Genomic DNA, 20,206 nt, shown 5'->3' on the forward strand with positions numbered 1-20,206 from the left:
CTTATTTGGAGGTGGGGCCTTTAAGGAGGTAATTAAGGTTAAATGAGGTCATAAGTGTGGGGCCTTAACCCAATATTACTGGTGTCCTTATGAAAAGAGGAGGAGACACCAAGGGTGTGTGTGAACAGAGAAAAGGCCTTGTGAGGCCGCAGCTGCCTGCAAACCAGGAAGAAAGTCTTCACCAGGAACCAACCCTGCTGGCACCTTGGTTTTGGACTTCCAGCTGCCAGAACTGTGAGAAGACACTTTCTGTTGTTTCCAGCCCCCCGTCTGTGGTGCCCAAGCCGACTGATGCAGAGCCCAGCTTCTGAGCTGCCCAGTGCTCCTGTTAAATGTTCAGGCTCACAGACCCATCCGACCCCCTGAAGCAGAATCCCTGGGGGTCGGGGCCCGAGAACCCATGTTTTGAACAGGCTGCTGACGCTCACTGAAGTGTCTTCTCCATGAGCTCCTGAGGGCAGTGAAGACTGATCCCCCCAACCCTCCGGCCACTAGCTCCTCTGACCGCCAGCCTCCCTCTCTGTGCCCAAGAGGACTTCACATCTTATCTGGCCTCCAGGTTAACTAGTAAGCTCACTCTGTCGAGTTGCCCCCTTTCCTCACACTCTCCCTGAGCCCTCCACAAGCCAAGCCTGAGCAGGGCTGGGTGTGAAGTCTGGAAACCCAGAGATAAATCAGATCTGAGGCCTGTGACTGAGGCACTCGGGGTCCACGGTGTGAACTCCACACAGCTGTGATTAACCCCACCTCTGGCAGATGCGCTAGGAACTGCAGGAAGGGGAACTGAGTGACCTGGGAGTACAGGCAATGGTTTCAAGCTGCAGAATCCTGTAGGAATGGTTATTAATTTGTTGTATTTCTGCCTAGCTGCAGTGCAAGCAAGTTGCGGGCAAGTGCCCTGTCCCCTCTACCCCCTTGGGGCCTCATAATGGACCTCAATGATTTGTGGGTTCATGGCCCTCTGGCTGCTTTCAGCTTTACTAGGAATGGCCCTCCTAGTGGCTGGGGTCAAAGTTTTAAAAACACAAGACCCAATCTGGCAGAACAGAGACATCCTTCAGAGTCCAGGAACCCTAGGTTCTGAGCCTAGTTTTCCCACTGACCACCTGTATGGCGTGACTTCAGACAATCCCGTTGTCTCTGAGTTTCCTCATCTGTAAAAGAAAAGAAGGATAATAATATTTACTCCACAAGTTTGTTTATAGAAGTAAACAAGCTAACCTCTGTAAAGCCCCCACTGTCTGGCTCTTAGTTGGCCTTCAATAAAAGTTAACTTATAGAGGACTTCCCTGGTGGCAGAGTGCTTAAGAATCCGCCTGCCAATGCAGGGAACATGGGTTCGAGCCCTGGTCCGGGAAGATCCCACATGCCGCAGAGCAACTGAGACCGTGCGCCACAACTACGGAGCCTGCGCTCTAGAGCCCACGAGCCAAAACTACTGAGCGCGCGTGCCTAGAGCCTGTGCTCCGCAACAAGAGAAGCCACCGCAATGAGAAGCCTGCGCACTGCAACAAAGAGTAGCCCCCGCTCGCCGCAACTAGAGAAACGCTGCGTGCAGCAACGAAGACCCAACGCAGCCAAAAAAAAAAAAAAGTGTAATAGACAACCTGTCAGTAATGACCCACTTTGCGTCCTGTCCAACTAATGGGCATTTACTGAGCACCCATCTTCTGGGTAACAGGCCTGATGCCCAGTGTTGGAACAGTGGAGAAGGGCTCATGGCCTCAGTGCTGAAACGTCAGCTCCAGGAGGGCAGGGACTTCTTGTTGCCATTGTATTCCCAGCAGCTGGAACAGGCCAGGCATACAATAGGCGCTCAGTTATTATTTGTTGAATGAGTGACATCAATCAATAAATGAGTGACTGGAGAGCCTCTGACTCATTTTTAAGACCTTGAGCAAGTCCGTTGACATCTCTCAGCAGCTTTTTCCCCATCTGTGAAGCCAGTGGTGTTTAATTCATATCGAGTTCCTGCCGAGCAGGAATAAGCAACAACAATAATAAGCAAACTTACTGAGCACTGCTATGGACCAGGCAGTGTTGTAAAGAACCCTAGGAGGTAGTAGTATTTTACCTCCACTTTATGGAAGAGGAAACTGAGGAGCAAAGAGGCAGGGAAGGCTCCTGGAGAAGGGGGATTTGATCAAGTTTTGGAGGAAAGACTGAGGCTGGGACTGAGCAAAGTGAAGAGGATCCACGGCCCAGAGGGCAAGTCCCTGTCCAGGGTGTCTCTGAGCCGGGGTGGCTGCACACATAGGACCTACGTGAAACCCGGCAGCCTAACCCCGCCCCCCGCGTCTCCATGACAACAGCCTCCGCACATGCGCCTCAAGCACCGGCGCCTGGGCTGGCGGCTTGAGCCGAAGCTGGACGCAAGCAGGGCGGAAGCTGGCTCGGCTGGCTGGGCGGCGGGAGCGCTGGGCGGGCTTTTAAAGGGGCGGTCTCCACCCGGGCCCATGCGCCCGCGGGGACTGCTGATGGTGAAGGCTGGGTGGGCTTGGGAGTCAGGATCCAGGAGGCAGAGGAGAAGCAGGTCTGTGTGACTCCCCCACCCCCCGGAGGTGACAAGGGAGCTAGGGACTGTGTAAATGCCCTCTGGGGCAATAATGGGATGGCTGTCCCCCAGGGAGCAATACGGAGGAGAAAGGACTATGGTTTTGCACCTTCTGGGTGATAAGAGGGGGACGGGCGTGTGTACCACCTCAGGATGTTGAAAGGGAGCTTGGATTCCAAAAATGTTAGTCGTAATAATGAGGAGGGTGGGGCTCCATAGTTGCTCCATCCTCCAAGGAGGGAGCTGGGGCTCCAGGGGAGAGTCTGAGGGCAGGTTAAGAGGCCTCACAGGTACAGCTTAGAACAGTTACCCTCTCCCATCCCCTACTCTCAGCTTTCTACCATCTCCCCTCCCCGTCAGGTTGCCCAGCCATGGCCAGACTACCTGCCCCAGGCTCAGTGATTGTCCCAGACTGGCACGAGAGCGCCGAGGGCAAGGAGTACCTGGCCTGTATCCTGCGCAAGAACCGCCGGCGGGTGTTTGGTAAGTGCCCCCCTCCCCCAGCCTGTCACCTGCCACTCCCTGGGGAGAACAGTGTCCCCTGTGGTGGGGGGCGTGGAGCAGAGAAGCAGGGCAGTGAGGGCCTTCTCCACTGCACTTCTCAACCTTGGGGACCCCAGAAGCCCTATCCTGGGGTCCCCACCCCCAAACCTCCTTAGCGTTAATTCTGTCATCAGAGCCATGGAAACAGCCAAAACCCTGCCAGGAACCACTGTCACCAGAGAGGCTGTTGATTGAGGCCTCAGCTGGTGGCAGGCCCTCTGCTGGGCACTTTATACAATGGACTCCAATTTAACCTTCTCAACAGCACGTTGCAGACTTGTCCAAGATCCCCTAGTGAGTAGAGACAAGCCTCTTCCATGTCCTGCTGTCTCCAGGGTAAGACACTCATGTTCCCCAGGATGAAGCTAACTCACGCAGGCAAGGTCAGCTGACAGGCCAGCAGAGGGGCCTGGCATCGGCTGCAGGAGTCCAGCTCTGGCCGGGAGAGACAAAACAGCAGAAGGCTTAAGACCAGAGAGTGACAGGCAACCCACAATTTAGGACTTTCAGGTCCTACACCTGTAGGTGGATCATAGTGTAGACTTTATTTTTTGCAAGCTTTAAATTAAAAACATTCAGGGCGGTCCAGTGGTTAGGACTCGGCGCTTTCACTTCTGTGGGCCTGGGTTCAGTCTCTGGTCAGGGAACTAAGATCCCACACGCTGCAAGGTGGGATCAAAAAAAAAAAAGAATAAATAAATAAACATTCTTAAATATCTCACTGTATTGGTTCTAAGGAGTTTATATTAATTAAGAATACTTTTGCTGATATTTCTTCACTGAGGAGAGAATTAGGAAAAACCTTTCTTTTACCTGTGGGAAATCTAGGATATGTGATAGTATTAATAAAAACCATCTCAGGGAATTCCCTGGTTGTTCAGTGGTTAGGACTCAGTGCTTTCACTGCCGGGTCCTGGGTTTGATCCCTGGTTGGGGAACTAAGATCCCGCAAGCCGTGTGGTGCGGCAAAAAATAAAATAAAATAATAAAAATCATCTCATGCATCAAACTTTTTTGAAAAATGGTGTTATTTGGAGTAGGCACTGGCCCAGTTCACAGAGCACAGGTGTTCCCAGCAGAGCTTCTCCTCCGGGGATGCTGCTTGTATCCCAGGCCTCTGTCATGAGTGCTGTATGGGGAATGGTTGGTTGGCACTGAAGAAGCCCTGAGAGATGAGGTTGTACACCCAAGGTATGACGGGGCAAGTGCACGTTGACTCCCTGACCCCACCTGGATCCCTCCTTGCCCCAGGGCTGCTCGAGCGACCAGTGCTTTCCCCGCCCGTGGCCATTGACACCGCCCGCTACAAGATCTTTGTGTCTGGGAAGAGTGGTGTGGGCAAGACAGCGCTGGTGGCCAAGCTGGCTGGCCTGGAGGTGCCCGTGGTGCACCACGAGACCACTGGTGAGTCCCTCCTAGGAGGCCTTCCCTGGGGTGGAGAAAAGACTTGCCCTGGACCACATAAGCTGGGATTTGTAACCAGCCTTACCATTTACTCTGCAACCTTGGAAAGTCACTTCACCTCTCTGAGCCTACATTCGCTCCTTTGTCCAAAAGGGATAATAGTACCAACCCCTTGGGGTTGTGGTGGGGTTGGTACTAGCGATAGTGGTGGTAACATGCCTAACACTGAGCTGGCACAGGGTAGGTGCTCAGAAAACACCGATCTTCCTTTCTTGTTTCCTTCTACTGGATGCTGATTGACCATCATGTTGCAATATCTGAGAGTATTCCGGGACCTTTGGCTTCCCCAGTGCACAAGAGGAAACTACTTTGTCATGGCTAGGGCTAGGGCCGCCTCTCCCTGGTAGACTGGAGGCTCCTCTGGGGCAGGTCAGTTTCCCCCATCGGACTGAGAATTCTCCCACGTCAGGGACTATGCCTTCCCCATCAGACTGAGGACCCATTAAGGTAGGGACATATCTCCTCTTCCTGTTCCTTCTGGGCCCCCTACTCCTCTCCACCTCTGCCTCCCCCATGCTGAGTGACTGACCCCGGCCTCCCCAGGCATCCAGACCACCGTGGTATTTTGGCCGGCCAAGCTGCAGGCCAGCGACCGTGTTGTCATGTTCCGCTTTGAGTTCTGGGACTGCGGGGAGTCTGCGCTCAAAAAGTTTGATCACATGCTGCCGGTGAGCAGGAAGGTGGGCCTGGGTGGGTCCAGGAGGGGCTGGTTGCCTGAGGTGGGCTTCTGAGTACAGGCGTCTGAGCCTGGCCTGCCTGGTCTGCAGGAGCCAGAAGCGGGCGTGAATGGACTGAGGACGCTGCCTGGGCGGGGAGACCTCTGCCCTGGGACCAGCCGCTCCCTGCTCTGGGCCGCAGTTTCCCGGTCTGTGAAAGGACGGATGGTGCTGAGACTTCTCAGGGCCCTGCAGCCGATAGGCTCCGGTTACAAGCCTCGTGTGAGCCGCTCATCAGCCTCTATCCCCAGGCTTGCCAGGAGAAAACAGATGCTTTCCTCTTCCTCTTCTCCTTCACTGACCGGGCCTCCTTTGAAGACCTCCCTGGACAGCTGGCCCGAGTAGCAGGCGAGGCCCCTGGTGCGGTCAGGATGGTCATCGGCTCCAAGTATCCTTTGGGTGGCCCCTAGGACTGTCAGAGGCCACACTTGGCAAGCCACGGAGCAAGGGTGTCAGGCAGCCTGCCTCTGCCCAGCTATGGGGTCCAGCCCCATGGGCTTTATCTTAAAGGCTGCAACAGGGCCTCCCCCAGACCCTGGGTGTTGGGGGCAAGGGAGGAGGGAGAAGGCTGGGTTTGATGGAGTGGTAAGCAGAGGTGCCCGGCCAGGCTCCTTGACCCTCCTCCAGATTTGACCAGTATATGCACACGGACGTGCCTGAGCGTGACCTCACAGCCTTCCGGCAGGCCTGGGAGCTGCCCCTCCTGCGGGTGAAGAGTGTGCCAGGACGACGGCTGGCAGATGGACACACGCTGGATGGGCGGGCTGGGCTGGCCGACATTGCCCATGTGCTCAACGGCCTGGCAGAGCAGTTGTGGCACCAGGACCAGGTGGCAGCTGGCCTGCTCCCCAGCCCCTCAGAGGACCCCCCCAGCTGAGGGGTGGTGGCATGATGAGTGGGCACTCCCCACCCTCAGTTGACCCAGAGCAGGACCCAGGGCCGAAGGCTGGGACAGGAATATTGATCTCATCCCGAGGGCTGGCCAGAGGGTCCTAGTCAGGGAGAATGGTGGCCTGAGAAGGCTCCCAGCCCCAGAGCACTTTCCTTGTGGAATTCTTGGCAGTGAAGTGGGGCACAAGGCTCGGTAGGGCAGCCATCTGAGGGCATCTGGCTGTCCACTGGCCTCCTCCTTCTGCCCTAGGAGTCTGGGTTTCTGGAAACAGAGGAACTGTATGCGCAAGGCCTGAGGGCTCAAGCGTCTCCCCAGCCTCCCCCTGCCCTTCCCCCTTCTGCAGCAACCATGGAGTGTGACTGGGGAGAAGGGGTGCCTCAGCTGGGCCCTGGACCTCAAGTGACTTCAGTCAGAGCCTGTACGTGTTAGTTGAGGTAACACCATCTGCTGTACCAGGTAAACCCTGAACTCTCAGTGGCTTAACTTAATAGAAGTTTTTTTCTTTCTATGTCTCACCTCAGGTGGAAGTGAAGGTGGGTGGGGAGGCTCTGCTCTATACACTGATTCAGAGACCCAGCCTCTGACATCTTAAATGAGTTTCTTCCCAGTTTGTCCTGGGGCATCAACATCCAGTCAGCAGACGGGATGAGTGCAGGTGGAAGGTCCCCCAGCAGGTTTCTATGGACTTGGCCTAGGACAGTGTGCCTCATTTCTGCCCACATTCCATTGGCCAGCACCTAGTCACATGGTCACACAGAGCAGCAGGGGAAGTTGGGAAATGTAGTCCACCTGTGTGTCCAGGAGGCAAGCACCTCACTCTGGAATTCCTTTGTTTGACCATGAAGCTGTCAAGCTATGCTTAGGACAGGGGCCCTGCCAGCCTGGGGGAACCAGAAAGTATCACTGGGCAGGGACTGGGCCAGGTGGGGGGGTCAGGGCGTGAGCTGGCAGGAGGCCAGCAAGGACAGGAGCAGGAAGGTGAGTGACCTTGTGCCCTTGCCCCATCAGCCAGACACTAGTGAATGCGGGCTAGAGTTGTAGGCACCTGCGGGCAGGTGCCTACAAAATCGGCCTTTATACTTTCTTTCCCTCCCCGGTGACACCCTCTCCAGCCCCATAGATGGACCCCTGGGCAGAGAGCCGGCCTGAGTCTGACCCAGCTGGAAGGGCCCTGGATGCCCAGGTCAGCCAGCCGACCCTCAGAGCCCCCTCTCGAGAAAGCAGCTCTGAACACTCCACACTCACACGCATGATCATGTGCCCACACACACCAGTACTTGCCCTAAAATGCTGCCCCGCGTCTCCCTCCTGGCACACACAGGAGGCTCCTGCATGCTCTCCCTGGCTTACGCTCCAGGCTTACTGATGGCCTGCATGGCACTGCTTGTCAGTCTGTCCACCCTGTGCACTGCCTGTAGGTTTGTCAACCTTTCCAGGGCCTAAAGCATTGATTTTAGCACCTTCTTACCCCCAACTCAGGTTCAGAGCTGAGACCTGAGCTTAGCCCTTGTCCCAGAGGAGGAATGTTGCTGGGCAGGACCCAGGCCTCACAGCCTGCACAGCCCACCAGCCGACTCCTGCTCCCGCGCCGCAGAGTGTCCCACCGCCGCCTTCAGCTCTGCTTTGGCCCATTTCCCTCTGGTCTTAGCTCCAGTAGACCTCACCCACCAGGCAGAGCAAGGCAGGACCCAGCAAAGGTGGCCTCTGGGCTGGAATGTGGCCTTCCAGCTATGGATACCCGTGTGTGTTGTGGGCACCAGCTACCCCACATCCCAGCCAGTTATCTCAGGCCTTAAAGCGTCAGCATCCTTCTTGGGCACCAGCTCAGCCAAGAGCCAGAGGCTGCTGTGGAGAAGTAACCTAGATCCTCCCCACAGCAGAGCAGGGCGCTAGTTGTCACTGGTTAGCACTGCTCCAGTCAGAGAATCGACCCCTCACACACTTTCACCCCAAACCAGGAGGTAAGCAATTCCCTTCTCCCTGAGTAAGAACAAAGTGGGGACCACAACGGTGCTAAGACTTGGAGCCGGCCACCTGCCGTCCCAGCGCTGCCTTCTCAGCCCCTCAGAGCCCAGGCCCAGTGCCACTTTAGTATTTCATAGGCTATCCCCTTAGAGGCCTCCACCGAAGTACAGAGAACTGGAAGCACGAGGGAGGAGGGAGCTGCAGAGCCATAATTCTCCTAATAGCTGGTGGCTGTCCCCACAGAGTGGACTCTGGGCAGGGTCGTGGAGAGCAAACGAGAAGAGAATGTGTGTGCACACACACACACGGACTCAGGCCGGCTTTGTGGGCCTGGCACCTGAGCAGTCCACAGGGCTCTGCACTGGGGGGCCCACACCTGGTCTAATGCTCTGCTGTTGCCATCTTGAAATCCTTAATAATTTTTCAATAGTTTTCCACTGGACACCACCAATCACGTGGTAGGTCCTGCACAGGAGAGGGTCCAGACTCCAGATAAAGTTCCTCTCTCAGGGCCTTGGAGACAGAGGCCATCCTGTGGCCTGTCCGGAGGCCACCGGAAGTCGGGGAGTTGCCTTCTCCCCATTTTGGTGCCAGAAATTCCACCGTTAGGTTAAGCCTTACGCCAGCTCAAAGGCAAATACCCTGCTGCTCCCTTTGTGGGCCCTGAGGCTACCTGGAGGGAAGGGGTGGTGACTGTGCCCGCAGGCTGGTTCAGGGGTGAGCCCTGACTTAGAGGGGATCCTTGGGAAGAGGGTAGCCATGTTTGCTCCTCCGGGCCCTGGAGCCCACAGACTTCAGGGCTCTAGAGGGAAGCTGGAGGGAGGAGGGACTAGCTTCTCCAGGGGTGGGGGTGTGTATGTGCTGCAGCCCAGCCCTGGTGCTGTTTGTCAGGACATCCCAGACCCCTCTTCTTCCCTCCCCAAGCCCCTTTCCTACAGAGGGGGAGTGCTATGCACCAAATGGTTGTGTCCCCCCAAGATGCATACACTGAAATCCTAGTCCACAGTGTGATGGTATTAGGGGCCTTTGGGAGCAGATTTGGTCATGAGGACAGAGCCCTCATGAATGGGATTAGTGCTCTAATAAGAGGGACCCCACAGAGCTGCCTAGCCCCTTCCACCATCTGAGGACACAGAGAAAAAGTGCTGGCTGCGAACAAGGAAGAGGGCCCTCTCCAGAACTGGGCTGTGATGATGATCTTGGACTCCCAGCCTCCAGAGCCACGAGAAATAAATTTCTGTTGTTCATAAGCTACCCGGTTTGTGGTTTTTTGTTATAGCCGTCCAATGGACTAAGATAGGGAGGCTGAGGCCAGAGAGGGTCAGGCGTTTCTCCAAGGTTGCAGAGCCATGGAGCAGCCCTGATGCCCTTAGCCTTCCGTACCCCTCTCCCCTGGACTGTCCCTTCCCCTCATCCCCCAATGGCGTCTTCTGGGTGCAGCCCCTCACATGATCCCACCTGGTCTTGCTTTTCCAACCAGAAGCCTGGGGCTGCCCTGTAGGAGGGAAAATACCGTACTGGTGCCTGGCTCCCTCCTCCCTCTCCTCTTTTTCTCCTTCCCCCATCCTTCCCAGGCCACAGTGAGCTGGTAAGTGAAGCTCCTGCCTGCTGCCAGCCACCAGCCAAGCCCGGCCTTGTGGACAACAAGGAGAACCCCAGGCAAGTTGCCTGCTTCCAGGATGAGGAAGGGGATGCAGGAGCCAGATCTGCAAAGGCTGCTGGGCAGGCCTCCAGAGCCTTGGGTGAGTCCGGAATGGGGGTGGGACTCCCTGGTGCTGCCCTGGATCTCCTTACTCCCAGGGCAGCCTGGTGCCAGCCATGACACCACCCCCGGCCTCCACCCCGTGCCATGAAACAGACTTGGGGGAGCAGTGCCCAGAGGGTGGCATGGGGCTCAGGGCCCAAGACAAGTCAGAGCTGTGTGGAGGCAAATCCCCAGAGGCCCAAGCTGGGAGTAGGGGGGTGGGGGGGCCCCTCCCTCCCTGTGACCTCAGACCTAGAGGCTGGGTCAATGGGGGCAAGGTGAAGTGGGGAGAGTTGGTGTTCAATTCTATTCTAGAAAGAAGGGGTGTTTCCTGGGAGCAAAGGGGACCGACTGAGGCTTGGGGCCGTGGTCCAGAAGGAAGGTGAAGAGCTGTGACCTTGGGTTGGTCACTGTAATTCCTTTGTGTCATCTATAAAATGGAGAGAACAAGAGCACCCGCTCACTTCTTCTGAGTTGTAACAAGTAAATGCGTGTAAAATATTTAGCACTGGGCCAGGCACTGAATTAAGGGCCCAGCAAATGTTGGCTACTGTCTTTGTCGCTGTTGTTACTTATGGTAGTGGTGGTGTTTCTGGGGCTGAGAGCGAGTGGAGAAGAGGGAGAAGGGTCGCAGATCGCGCCGACAGCGCCTCCACTGTTGCGCTTAATATTTAGCCAGCGGTGGGCGGGCGGGTGGGCGGAAGGAGGGGCGGCCCAGCTGGGCTGGTGGAGAAGTTCCTGGCACCTGCACCTGCGCCGGGGTCCTCTCACCCGCACTCCGGTCCTGTTGCGCCCAGGACGGCGATGGTGCCGAGGACAAGGACCGGAGGACGACCGTCTCTGCGCGTCCCGCTGCAGCATTTGTGTCCCAGACTCCGGAGGCAACATTTTCCGCGACTGGAAAACCGAAATCGGTGAGACTGGGGCCAGACAGGACTCTTACCCCCACTTCACCGCTTCACTCTGGCAGCCAGAGTAGCCCACCCACAGTCCCTCTCTTACAGGGAGGAAAGAGAGGTCTTACCTCCGCGAGGAATCCCGTGGCATCTCTGGTCCTTTTCTTGCAATGGGCAGTTCCTCCTTTGAGCTAAGCCCAGTCGCTCTTGCTGTGGCGCGAACTTTCCTTTTTTTTTTTTTTTAATTTATTTATTTGGCTGTGCCGGGTCTTAGTTGTGACACGCGGACCTTCGTTGTCTCCTGCGGGATCTTTAGTTGCGACATGCGGTATCGAACCCGCGCCCCCTCATTGGGAGCTCGGAGTCTTAACCACTGACCGCTAGGGAAGTCCCACGAACTATTTCCTTTAATTTGGGCCTTAGTGGGACTGATAAACCCAGCCCCCAACTCCCCACCCAGGGTGGAAGTGGGGTAGGGTGGGGCAGACCGTTCCTAACTGCCCTTCTGCCCCCGCGATGGGACAGACTTCCTGCTCGTGAGGGAGGAGAAGCTGCGACCCCCGCGGCGGGCGTGGTGACAGCGACTCCTGCAGCGGAGCTGGCGCGATAAGTTCCAGAGGAACCTGAGCGCGGTCGGGCTGCTCCTGGAGGAAGTGAGCGCGGCGCGGTCGGGCTGCGGGGGCTCAGTCCCCGAGGCCGAGCGCGGGCTTCCCTAACGAGCCTTGTGACCTGCGCAAGCGACTTCAGTACCTCATCTGTAAAATGGGCTTTACCGTAGCGTCAGCCCATAGAGGGGCTGTGATGATTAAACTGGCGAGCGTGCAAAGCACTCAGCCCAGGGCCTGCTCATTGGAGGTGCTCAATAAATGGGAACCAGCAGCCGCTACTCTATGACTCCGGCCTACTCAGCGTCTGCGTCTGTCTCCACGTTTGTAAAATGAGGGTGCTAGTTCCCCCCTCGTTTGAATTTCAAACGAGGAAACGCAAATCAAAGCGCTTTTGAAGGTGGCCAAGGGCCCGCGCGCGCAGAACGGGAACTGTCACTCCCAGGCGGGATCATGAGAGGTGGGGCTCCGGGCTCTGGCCCATCCGGAGACCCCGGCCCCCCAGGGAGTAGTGTCTCGCCAAGCGCCGCGCCCTCGCCGTGTACTTCGCCAAGCTGTGCGCCCTGGGAGCTGCTGGCAGAGGAACTGAGCCAGCTTGTGCAGCTGTAGGTGGGAGGGACGAGCCGGGGCGAGGTCAGCCCGGGGGCGGAGTCTTCCCAGGTACCGGTGACCCTGCCCTAGTCCTGCAGGCCCGACGTAACCCGGACTCGGACGGGGGGGTGGGGGGAGCTACTGCGGCGCCTTCGCCTGCTGCAACCTCTGCAGCAACACATGCCCAATAAGCCACTGGACTTTCCGCCGCTCCAAGCTGGACTTGTCTCGGGTGGGCGGGGCCTCCCGCAGAGGGGAGGGGCGCCAGCCGCAGGCTTAGCCACATCGAGGCTCCATTGCTCCTCCTTGCTTTACCAGTGAGGCAACTCCTGCTTAACTCACTTTAGGTCTCAGGCTTGTCCTTTCCGCAGCCTGGGGTTCAGGCCGTGCCCGAGCGGCTCCCCGTCCCTGATTCCCACCCGTTCAATGCCCCTCAGATGCTCACCTGGCTGCAAAACACCCAGCCCAGGCTGAGCTTTGTGGAGAGAAGGGCTCTCTGGTTTTAGCAGCTGGCACATTTTTTTTTAATGAATTTATTTTACTTATTTATTTTTGGCTGCGCTGGGTCTTCGTTGCTGCACGCGGGCTTTCTCTAGCAGCCGCCAGCGGGGGCTACTCTCCGTTGCGGTGCGCGGGCTTCTCGTTGCGGTGGCGTCTTTTGTTGCGGAGCACGGGCTCTAGGCGCGCGGGGTTCAGTAGTTGTGGCTCGCGGGCTCAGTAGATGTGATTCGCGGGCTCTAGAGCGCAGGCTGAGTAGTTGTGGCGCACGGGCTTAGTTGCTCCATGGCACGTGGGATCTTCCCCGGCCAGGGATCCAACCCGTGTCCCGTGCATTTGGCAGGTGGGTTCTTAACCACTGTGCCACCAGGGAAGTCCAGCTGGCACGTTTTATCCCTGTGTCCCCAGCCTAGAGACTGCCCTCCCATCGTGTTAGGTCTCGCATTCGGCAGAGGGTTCAGCTTCTGACCCCTGCTCTGCTCACAGATTCCTGGGCAGGGCTTCCCATGACTCCTACTTCTCCAGCACCCAGAGGCACCAAGTGGTGAGACGACTGCCTGGGGAGAGTCCAGCTGGGACCTTACGGGGGCGGAGTTGATGCCAGAATTCTTTCTGGCAGGTGGCAGAGATCCTGGCCCGAACAATCTATGGGAAAGAGAAACGTGCAGAGATGGTCATGGCCCGTCTGCTGACCGAGGGAGTCTACACTGCAGCCTTCCCACTGCGTGAGGTAGAGATGACACAAACCCAGCTTTCTTCCACTGCAGGGGCATCAGGAGAAAATTCTGGGACTTCCCTGCAGCCCTCCCGCCTTTCCTCTCCCTAGGGCCCCTGTGATCTGCCCGGGTACCAGGTGCCTGGTGCAGACCTCAACCCTCCACAATTGCTGTATTCATACTGGGCCTGCTGGGATTGCTGGCAAAAGTACCAGCCCCTGCACCACATACAGGAGGACTTTGGGGACAAGGAAGCTATCTGCTTTGGTTGGTGCATCTGGTGTTGGGGGTGAGGACTGGGAGCTGGGGTTGAGTACAGAGATGGAGGCTCATGAGCATTCCGTCCCCCCACATTCTGTCACCTACACAGCCTGGTTGCTGCTCTTGTGGGTACCCTGGTCTTTACCTGTGGCCTAGTTACCATGGGCACAAATGTACCAGCGTGATGACTGGGAGTGCTGGGGGGATGAGCTGCATGGGCTGGGTCAGCTGGCTGGTTGAGGATAGACCCTCCCAGGATGGGGTACCCCTTGCTCATAGGGAGGAGATCTGTGCGAGCAGGAGTTCCTTCCTCGTGTGCTCACTCTGTGATACTTGTGCCACATGGAATATTTCCGAGATCTGCCCCGTGGCCAAGGTGAGCCAGGGAAGAGAGCAAGGGAATGGGTAGGTGTTTGGGACCCAGCACCTTGGGCCTAGCTGCTGGGAAGGCAGTGTGCCCTCTGCAGTGCGCCCTCTCTCCCTCCTCTGCAGCTGGGCTATCTCTTTGACCATCTGGGAACTGTGTTCTTTAGCATCCTCATGTGCTTCTGGGCCACAGCCTTCCTGGAGCACTGGAAGCACAAGAGTACCACCTTGGCCCACCACTGGGACTGCAGTGACTTCCAGGAAGAGGAAGTGACGCCCAGCTCAGCCCTCCAGGCCCAGAACTCTGCTTCCTGCAGTTCTCAGAGGCCATAAGGCATGCTGGGAACAGCTCGGACTCTGGAGTCCAGCATCCCGGGATCCAGATCTGACTCTTCCCTACAATTTTCCTGGGTCACTTTCCCACCCTCCCCTGACATCAGGATGATATAAGGTTTGGTGAAGTTAAATACTAGAGGCATTTAGAGGCTCAAAGAGAAACTCTTCCTGAAACAGGGAAGAAGGAGAGAAGCGTTCCACTCACCTACCCATCTAGCCATCCACCTGTCCATCCAAACATCTAATCATTGATCCTGAATCTGTTTGCTTTTCTCCGTCTCCACTGCTACCCTCACTTTCCCCATCCCCTAGCCCCAGTCCAAACCACAATTCTCTCTTACCTGAACCCCTGCAGTAGCCTCCCAATATATCTCTCTGCTCTTATGTTTGCCCCCATTCAATCCATTCCCAGCTGCCAGGGCAATCTTTTTTTTTTTTTTTTCTTTCTGTACGCAGGCCCCTCACTGCTGTGGGCTCTCCCGCTGTGGAGCACAGGCTCCAGACGCGCAGGCTCAGCGGCCATGACTCACGGGCCCAGCCGCTCCGCGGCATGTGGGATCTTCCTGGACCGGGGCACGAACCCGTGTCCCCTGCATTGGCAGGCGGACTCTCAACCACTGCACCACCAGGGAAGCCCCTGGGGCAATCTTTTGCAGATACGAATCACATCCTGAATTATCCTACTCAAAGCGTTCTAGTGGGTTCTCATATGCACTTGGAAAACTATCTAAGCCCCTCACAGCAGCCCACAACCCTGTGTGATCTGGCTTCTGCCTAGTTCTCCTCCACTGCCTCCACTGGCTCCCTGCTGTTTCTTGAATAGAACAGGGTTATTTCCACCCCAGGGCCTTGGCACTGGCTGTTCTCTGCTAGAATCTTCTTCCAGACTTTATATGGCCTGCTTTTTGTCATTCATATCTTGACTTAAATGTCACCCTTTTAAAGAGGACTTTCTTGGGAATTCCCTGATGGCCAGTGGTTAGGACTCTGCACTCTCACTGCCAAGGGCCTGGGTTCAATCCCTGGTCAGGGAACTAAAACCCCAGAAGCTGCGAGGGGGTGGTCAAAATAAATAAATAAATAAAAATAAAGAGGCCTTCCTTGATCACCCAATCTGCAGAGGCTCCCTATCACTGTTTTAATCTCATCACAGCATTTATCACTACATTTTCTTGTTTATTGTTTTTTGTCTGTCCTCTGCCACTAGGATGTGAGCTCCAGAGACCTTGTGTGTGATGTTGCTGTCTCCCTAGGGCCCAGAACAGTCCCTAGCATATGGAAAGTGCTCATTAAACATTTGATGGGTGAATCTGTGAACCACAAATCTCTCTCTCCACCTATCCATCTGTCCAGATATCCATAATGTAATCCATCCAACAGTTAGGGTTGACAAGAAGATAGAAACGAGACTAGTTATTTCAACAGAGAGGATTTAATATAAGGTATTGATTGGTTAAATAGGTTCTGGAGGACTGAAAAAGCAGGAAGGAAAAACTGAAGTAACGAAGTCGTTGTGAACGGCACCTCTTTTTTTTTTTTTAAGAAGATGTTGGGGGTAGGAGTTTATTAATTTATTTATTTTGGGCTGTGTTGCATCTTTGTTTCTGTGCGAGGGCTTTCTCTAGCTGTGGCAAGCAGGGGCCACTCTTCATCGCGGTGCACAGGCCTCTCACTATCGCGGCCTCTCTTGTTGCAGAGCACAGACTCCAGACGCGCAGGCTCAGTAGTTGTGGCTCACGGGCCTAGTTGCTCCGCGACATGTGGGACCCTCCCAGACCAGGGCTCGAACCCGTGTCCCCTGCATTAGCAGGCGGACTCTCAACCACTGCGCCACCAGGAAAGCCCCCGGCACCTCTTAGAGCAGTGAATTATACAACTCATGTGACTCAAAGAGTGGCCCTGCCTCTGCACACAGTCTCCTCCCCAACCCCTGCCGTGCTTCCCCTTCATTTTCCCTTACTTAGCACCTGTTTGTCTTTTAGGTCCTAGCTAAAATGTCATTTCCTCTGAGTGACCATCCCTGAAGACCAGTTTTCCTTCATATGAGTTATTCACAAGTACATATTTGTGTTCATTTATCTAATGTCCGTCTCCCCAGCTAGACTGTAAACTCTGTTAGGACTTAGATTTTGTCCAGTTTGTTCATCATGTCATATCCAGTATCTACTGCAGAGTGTATGTGGTCGGTTAATAGTTATTGAATAACTAATACATTATCTATTCATCCACACATCCATCCATCTACCCATCCATCCTCATGTCCATCATCCATCCAACCACACCCTCGTGTCCTCCTCCGCCTAGCCATCCATCCATACATGCACCCATCTGCCCATGTACCCACACATCTGTGCATTCACTTATAGAGATTTGCCTGTCTAGTTTGCCCACCCACCTGTCCACCTACTGCCACCCGTCCTTCAGACTATCCAGCCCTCTCCTACATGTGCATCCATTTGTTGTTTACTTCTCTGTCTACTCACCCACCCATCCACCCATCCATCCACAGGCTCTTAGCCAGGCCTTAGGGAAAAAAGGCCCTGCAGAAACAAAAATGAATCAGACCTCATTCCTGCATTTCCAGAGCTCCCTGTGCAAACAGGAAAAGGCAGGAGGCTTCCCCCACCCCAGGGTCATGACACCCAGACCCTTGGGCCCTGGGATGTACATTTCTGTTGCCCCCTCTGATAGGAGTGCCCACATCCAGAGTTTGCTGCCCTGGCCCCACAGATGGCCCAGAACCCAGTGACAGGCCTGAAGGAGCCCTACTTCCCACCCCACACCCATCTTCCCCGCCTACTCACCAGCTCTGCAGCCATCCTCATCATGGTGAGGGGGCATTGGGCCCTTGCTCTGGAAGGACTGTGCCCTCCAGGATGCGCTGGTGCCCTGGTGGACCTGCCTTCCAGCTCTGACAGCTCTCCCTGCTGGCCCCCAGCTCTGTGTGGTGATGATTTTCCTGGTGTCTGTCATCATTTACTGTGGCATCATCAGCATTGCAATGTTCCACACGGCCAACTCTGTGCTCATGACCCAGGTGAGTGCCCCGTGGAGCAATGGAGGGTGGGACCACTGTTCCAGACTCTGGGCACAACGGGGGCATCCTCAAGTTCCTTCTGCCTCTCCACGTGGCTGGGCTCAAGGTGATAGCCATCACTCTGCCTAGGCTGGTAATGTTGCCGACATCGGCAGCACTGTGCTCTACCTGGTACTGATCCTCCTCCTGGGCCAGATCTACACCTCACTGGCTGAGCAACTCACCAGGTGGGATGAGTAAGGGCAGGAGATCGCAGGGGTGTCCTGGCATCACTTGGGAACTGTGAGCCCTGAGGCAGGGCTCCCTGCATCTCAGAGCCTGCAGCTCCCACCTTGGTGTCCCCAGCCTGCTCAGCCAACCTCAGATGAAGGTGGCCAGGGGGGCATGGTTGGCCTTAGGGGAAGGTGGATTGGGGACAGAAGCATATGAGCTGACCCAATGGGCTGGGCCTGCCCCCTTACACTCAATAAAACTCTGACCAGCTCTGCCTTTTTCCCAGAGATGCACAGAGCCCAGACCCTCCATGAAGATGCCTTCACTTTTAAAGTCTTCATCTTCCAGTTTGTCAATTTCTACTCCTCTCCTTTCTTTTTTTGTTTTTCTTGGCCACGCCACACAGCATGCTGGATCTTCCCCAACCAGGGATAGAACCCATGTCCTCTGCACTGGGAGTGCAGAGCCTTAACCACTGGACCGCCAGGGGAGTCCATCTACTCCTCTCCCTTCTTTGTGGCATTCTTCAAAGGCAGGTGAGGACTCCCCCACCCCCACCCCCACAAAGGCTGTCGACTCTCAGATGATTTGCCAGCAGAGTGGCAGCATCCTTGAGCCTCTAGATTTGTCTCTACCAAGGTCTTGACCTTGAAGTTGGTCCTTGATTTCCCTGGACTTCAATTTTTAAAAAAAAAAAATTTATTTATTTATTTATTTTGGTTGTGCTGGGTCTTAGTTGCGGCAGGCAGGCTCCTTAGTTGTGGCTCGCAGCCTCCTTAGTTGTAGCATGTGAACTCTTAGTTGTGGCATGCACATGGGATCTAGTTCCCTGACCAGGGATCGAACTTGGGCCCTCTGCATTGGGAGCATGGAGTCTGAACCGCTGCCCCAAGGAAATCCCTGGGCTTCAATTTTCTCAACTGTAATATTCCAGTGCATCATTTGGTAAATGTGAAACTCGAACACCTGCATTCATTCATTCACTCAACCTCCCATTGCTGACATTTGGCTTCATCACCATCTTTGTGGTCGCCTTTCCACTGAGCAGTCTGGACTGGATGCTGGGGACACAGAAATGAACCATTGCTGGGCCTTCCCTCTAGGAGCTTCCAGTTTTTAACAAGGATGGGTCAGGAGTCCTCAAGGGCTAGACTCCCAGGAGGTGGTGTTACTGTGTAATTGCCATTGTCATTTGGCAGGAATGGGAGGGAGAATCACCCAAAGAACCACCCCTCCCCCCACCAGCAGCATGACTCCCTCTTCCTGGGCCAGAAATACCCAATTGACTTCTCATGGGTTGAGCAGTAGATATGGGCCATGGTCCCAACAGGCCTTGGGAACATAGCTTAGTTGGGGGCGGTGGGACAAGGCCTCCCAGCAGCCCGGTCACCAGAGTTATCTCTCAGTGGGTGGGCAGGGAGAGAGGTCAGCCTTAGCATGGAGTTTAGCTGTGGCCTGGCTCCAGAAGGGGTGGGCACAGGTTTGTGGGATACCCTGGTGAGCACGGCAGGCTGCTTGGCATGTGGAACGAGGACGTGCGTATCCTTAGAGAGCCAGCTCTTGAGGGACGGTGGGGGCATTACACCCTCAGGTCTGGCGGGGCAGGATCTGCCTCTGGGGCCTCCAAGGAGTAGGGGGCCAGCCCCTAAGCCCTGAGTAAGGTGCTGTGTGTCTGCCAATCACAGTGAGCCTGGAGGCTGACTTCTCGAGCTTGCTCAACAGCTCTTCATCATCACAGTGGGCAAACAGCTGGTCAGCAACGTGCAGGAGTTCGTTGTGCTGTGAGCGCAGGGGATGATCTGGGGGTTGGGCCTAGTCAGGCTGGGGCAGGGGGCCTTTATGAGAGCAAAGCAGAAACCACCCCCCACCATGGGGGTCAGGACCCTGGAACATAAGTCCTAGTTCTGCCTCCTGTAAGCTCTGGCTTTGCTTCTCTCTAAGCCTCAGTTTGCTCACCTGTACAACGGGGACAATAATACCTCTCCAAGAGAGTTGAGTGGATTAAATGATATGCTGAACAGGAAAGAGGAGGGCTTTCTATTAGCATTTTAGATTGGGGAAGGGCTTTCAGAGACTGAGAATGGCCATGTAGGAAACACAGAGTTTAAGAGCCCTGGACTCTGGAGTCTAACAAACAGGACTTGAGCTCTGGTTGCACCATTTACAACTTGGGGAGCCTTGGGCCAGGTCTCTGAGTCTCCATTTCCTCCTCTGTAAGGTGTGAATAATCATGGTGCCTATCTTTAAGGGAGTGGGAGGATAGAAATGGCATTGTCTGGTCCCAGGAAGCTGAAGACCTGGCGGCAGAAGAGACACCTGGCCGGGCTGCAGGACACCCAGATCAGGCAGGAGCAGCGGCGCTGGGAGGAGGACTGTGAGCTCATTGAGTTCAAGGGCCAGGTTGATGAATACCTGGAGATGGGTGAGCAGTGGCCCAGCAGTACCAGGCCCAGCAGGGTTCCTGGGGGCCTGGCCCAGCAGGGGAGGTGACCCCAGGCCTGACACTCCCCAACTCCAGTGCTGCAGTCTAGGTTCATCATCATCTTCCTGGCAGCCTTCCCACCGGCACCCCTGTTTGCTCTGCTCAACAACTGGGTGGAGATCCGACCGGACACCCAGAAGTTCTGTGTGAGTACTGGCGGCTGGCGGCTGAGCGGACCCGGCTGCTCCTGCTTGAAGCCATTGCCTACCTTTCTGTCATCATGAATGTGAGGAGAGGGGGGTAAGGAGGGAAATACAGGGTCAGAGGGGGAAATGAAGATCAGAGACTGGGAGGAGGCTCGGGAATAGGGAAATGGGGGCTGAGGGT

The 20,206-nt window shown here is 55.6% G+C and overlaps 1 protein-coding gene and 1 pseudogene across 2 annotated transcripts; both read left to right on the top strand.

The window, feature by feature from the left end:
- The first annotated feature begins 2,065 nt into the window (after positions 1-2,065).
- CPLANE2 (ciliogenesis and planar polarity effector complex subunit 2) lies at positions 2,066-9,388 on the top strand. 2 transcript variants are annotated; one of them, XM_033433051.2, is made up of 6 exons: positions 2,066-2,533; positions 2,915-3,037; positions 4,349-4,501; positions 5,105-5,229; positions 5,529-5,665; positions 5,905-9,388. In XM_033433051.2, the coding sequence occupies exons 2-6, from the start codon at positions 2,926-2,928 to the stop codon at positions 6,152-6,154; spliced, it is 777 nt and encodes a 258-aa protein (XP_033288942.1). In that variant the 5' UTR covers positions 2,066-2,533; positions 2,915-2,925; the 3' UTR covers positions 6,155-9,388. The 2 variants fall into 2 exon arrangements, with proteins under 2 accessions (XP_033288942.1, XP_033288943.1); XM_033433052.2 differs by adding an exon at positions 3,363-3,433 and having other exon boundaries at positions 2,296-3,037.
- A 9,491-nt stretch (positions 9,389-18,879) lies between these two features.
- On the top strand, positions 18,880-20,132 carry LOC117202369 (anoctamin-7-like; annotated as a pseudogene).
- Positions 20,133-20,206: the final 74 nt, after the last annotated feature.

The sequence above is a fragment of the Orcinus orca genome, chromosome 1, assembly GCF_937001465.1.
Source record: "Orcinus orca chromosome 1, mOrcOrc1.1, whole genome shotgun sequence".
NCBI lineage: Eukaryota > Metazoa > Chordata > Mammalia > Artiodactyla > Delphinidae > Orcinus > Orcinus orca.

What these genes read in the sequence shown, in the direction of transcription:
- CPLANE2 (XM_033433051.2), top strand. Translation starts at nt 2,926, where the DNA reads ATGGCCAGACTACCTGCCCCAGGCTCAGTGATTGTCCCAGACTGGCAC. An exon ending in GGTGCACCACGAGACCACTG is followed by an intron (nt 4,502 to 5,104) that starts GTGAGTCCCTCC and finishes CGGCCTCCCCAG; the next exon opens with GCATCCAGACCACCGTGGTA. An exon ending in AGGATGGTCATCGGCTCCAA is followed by an intron (nt 5,666 to 5,904) that starts GTATCCTTTGGG and finishes ACCCTCCTCCAG; the next exon opens with ATTTGACCAGTATATGCACA.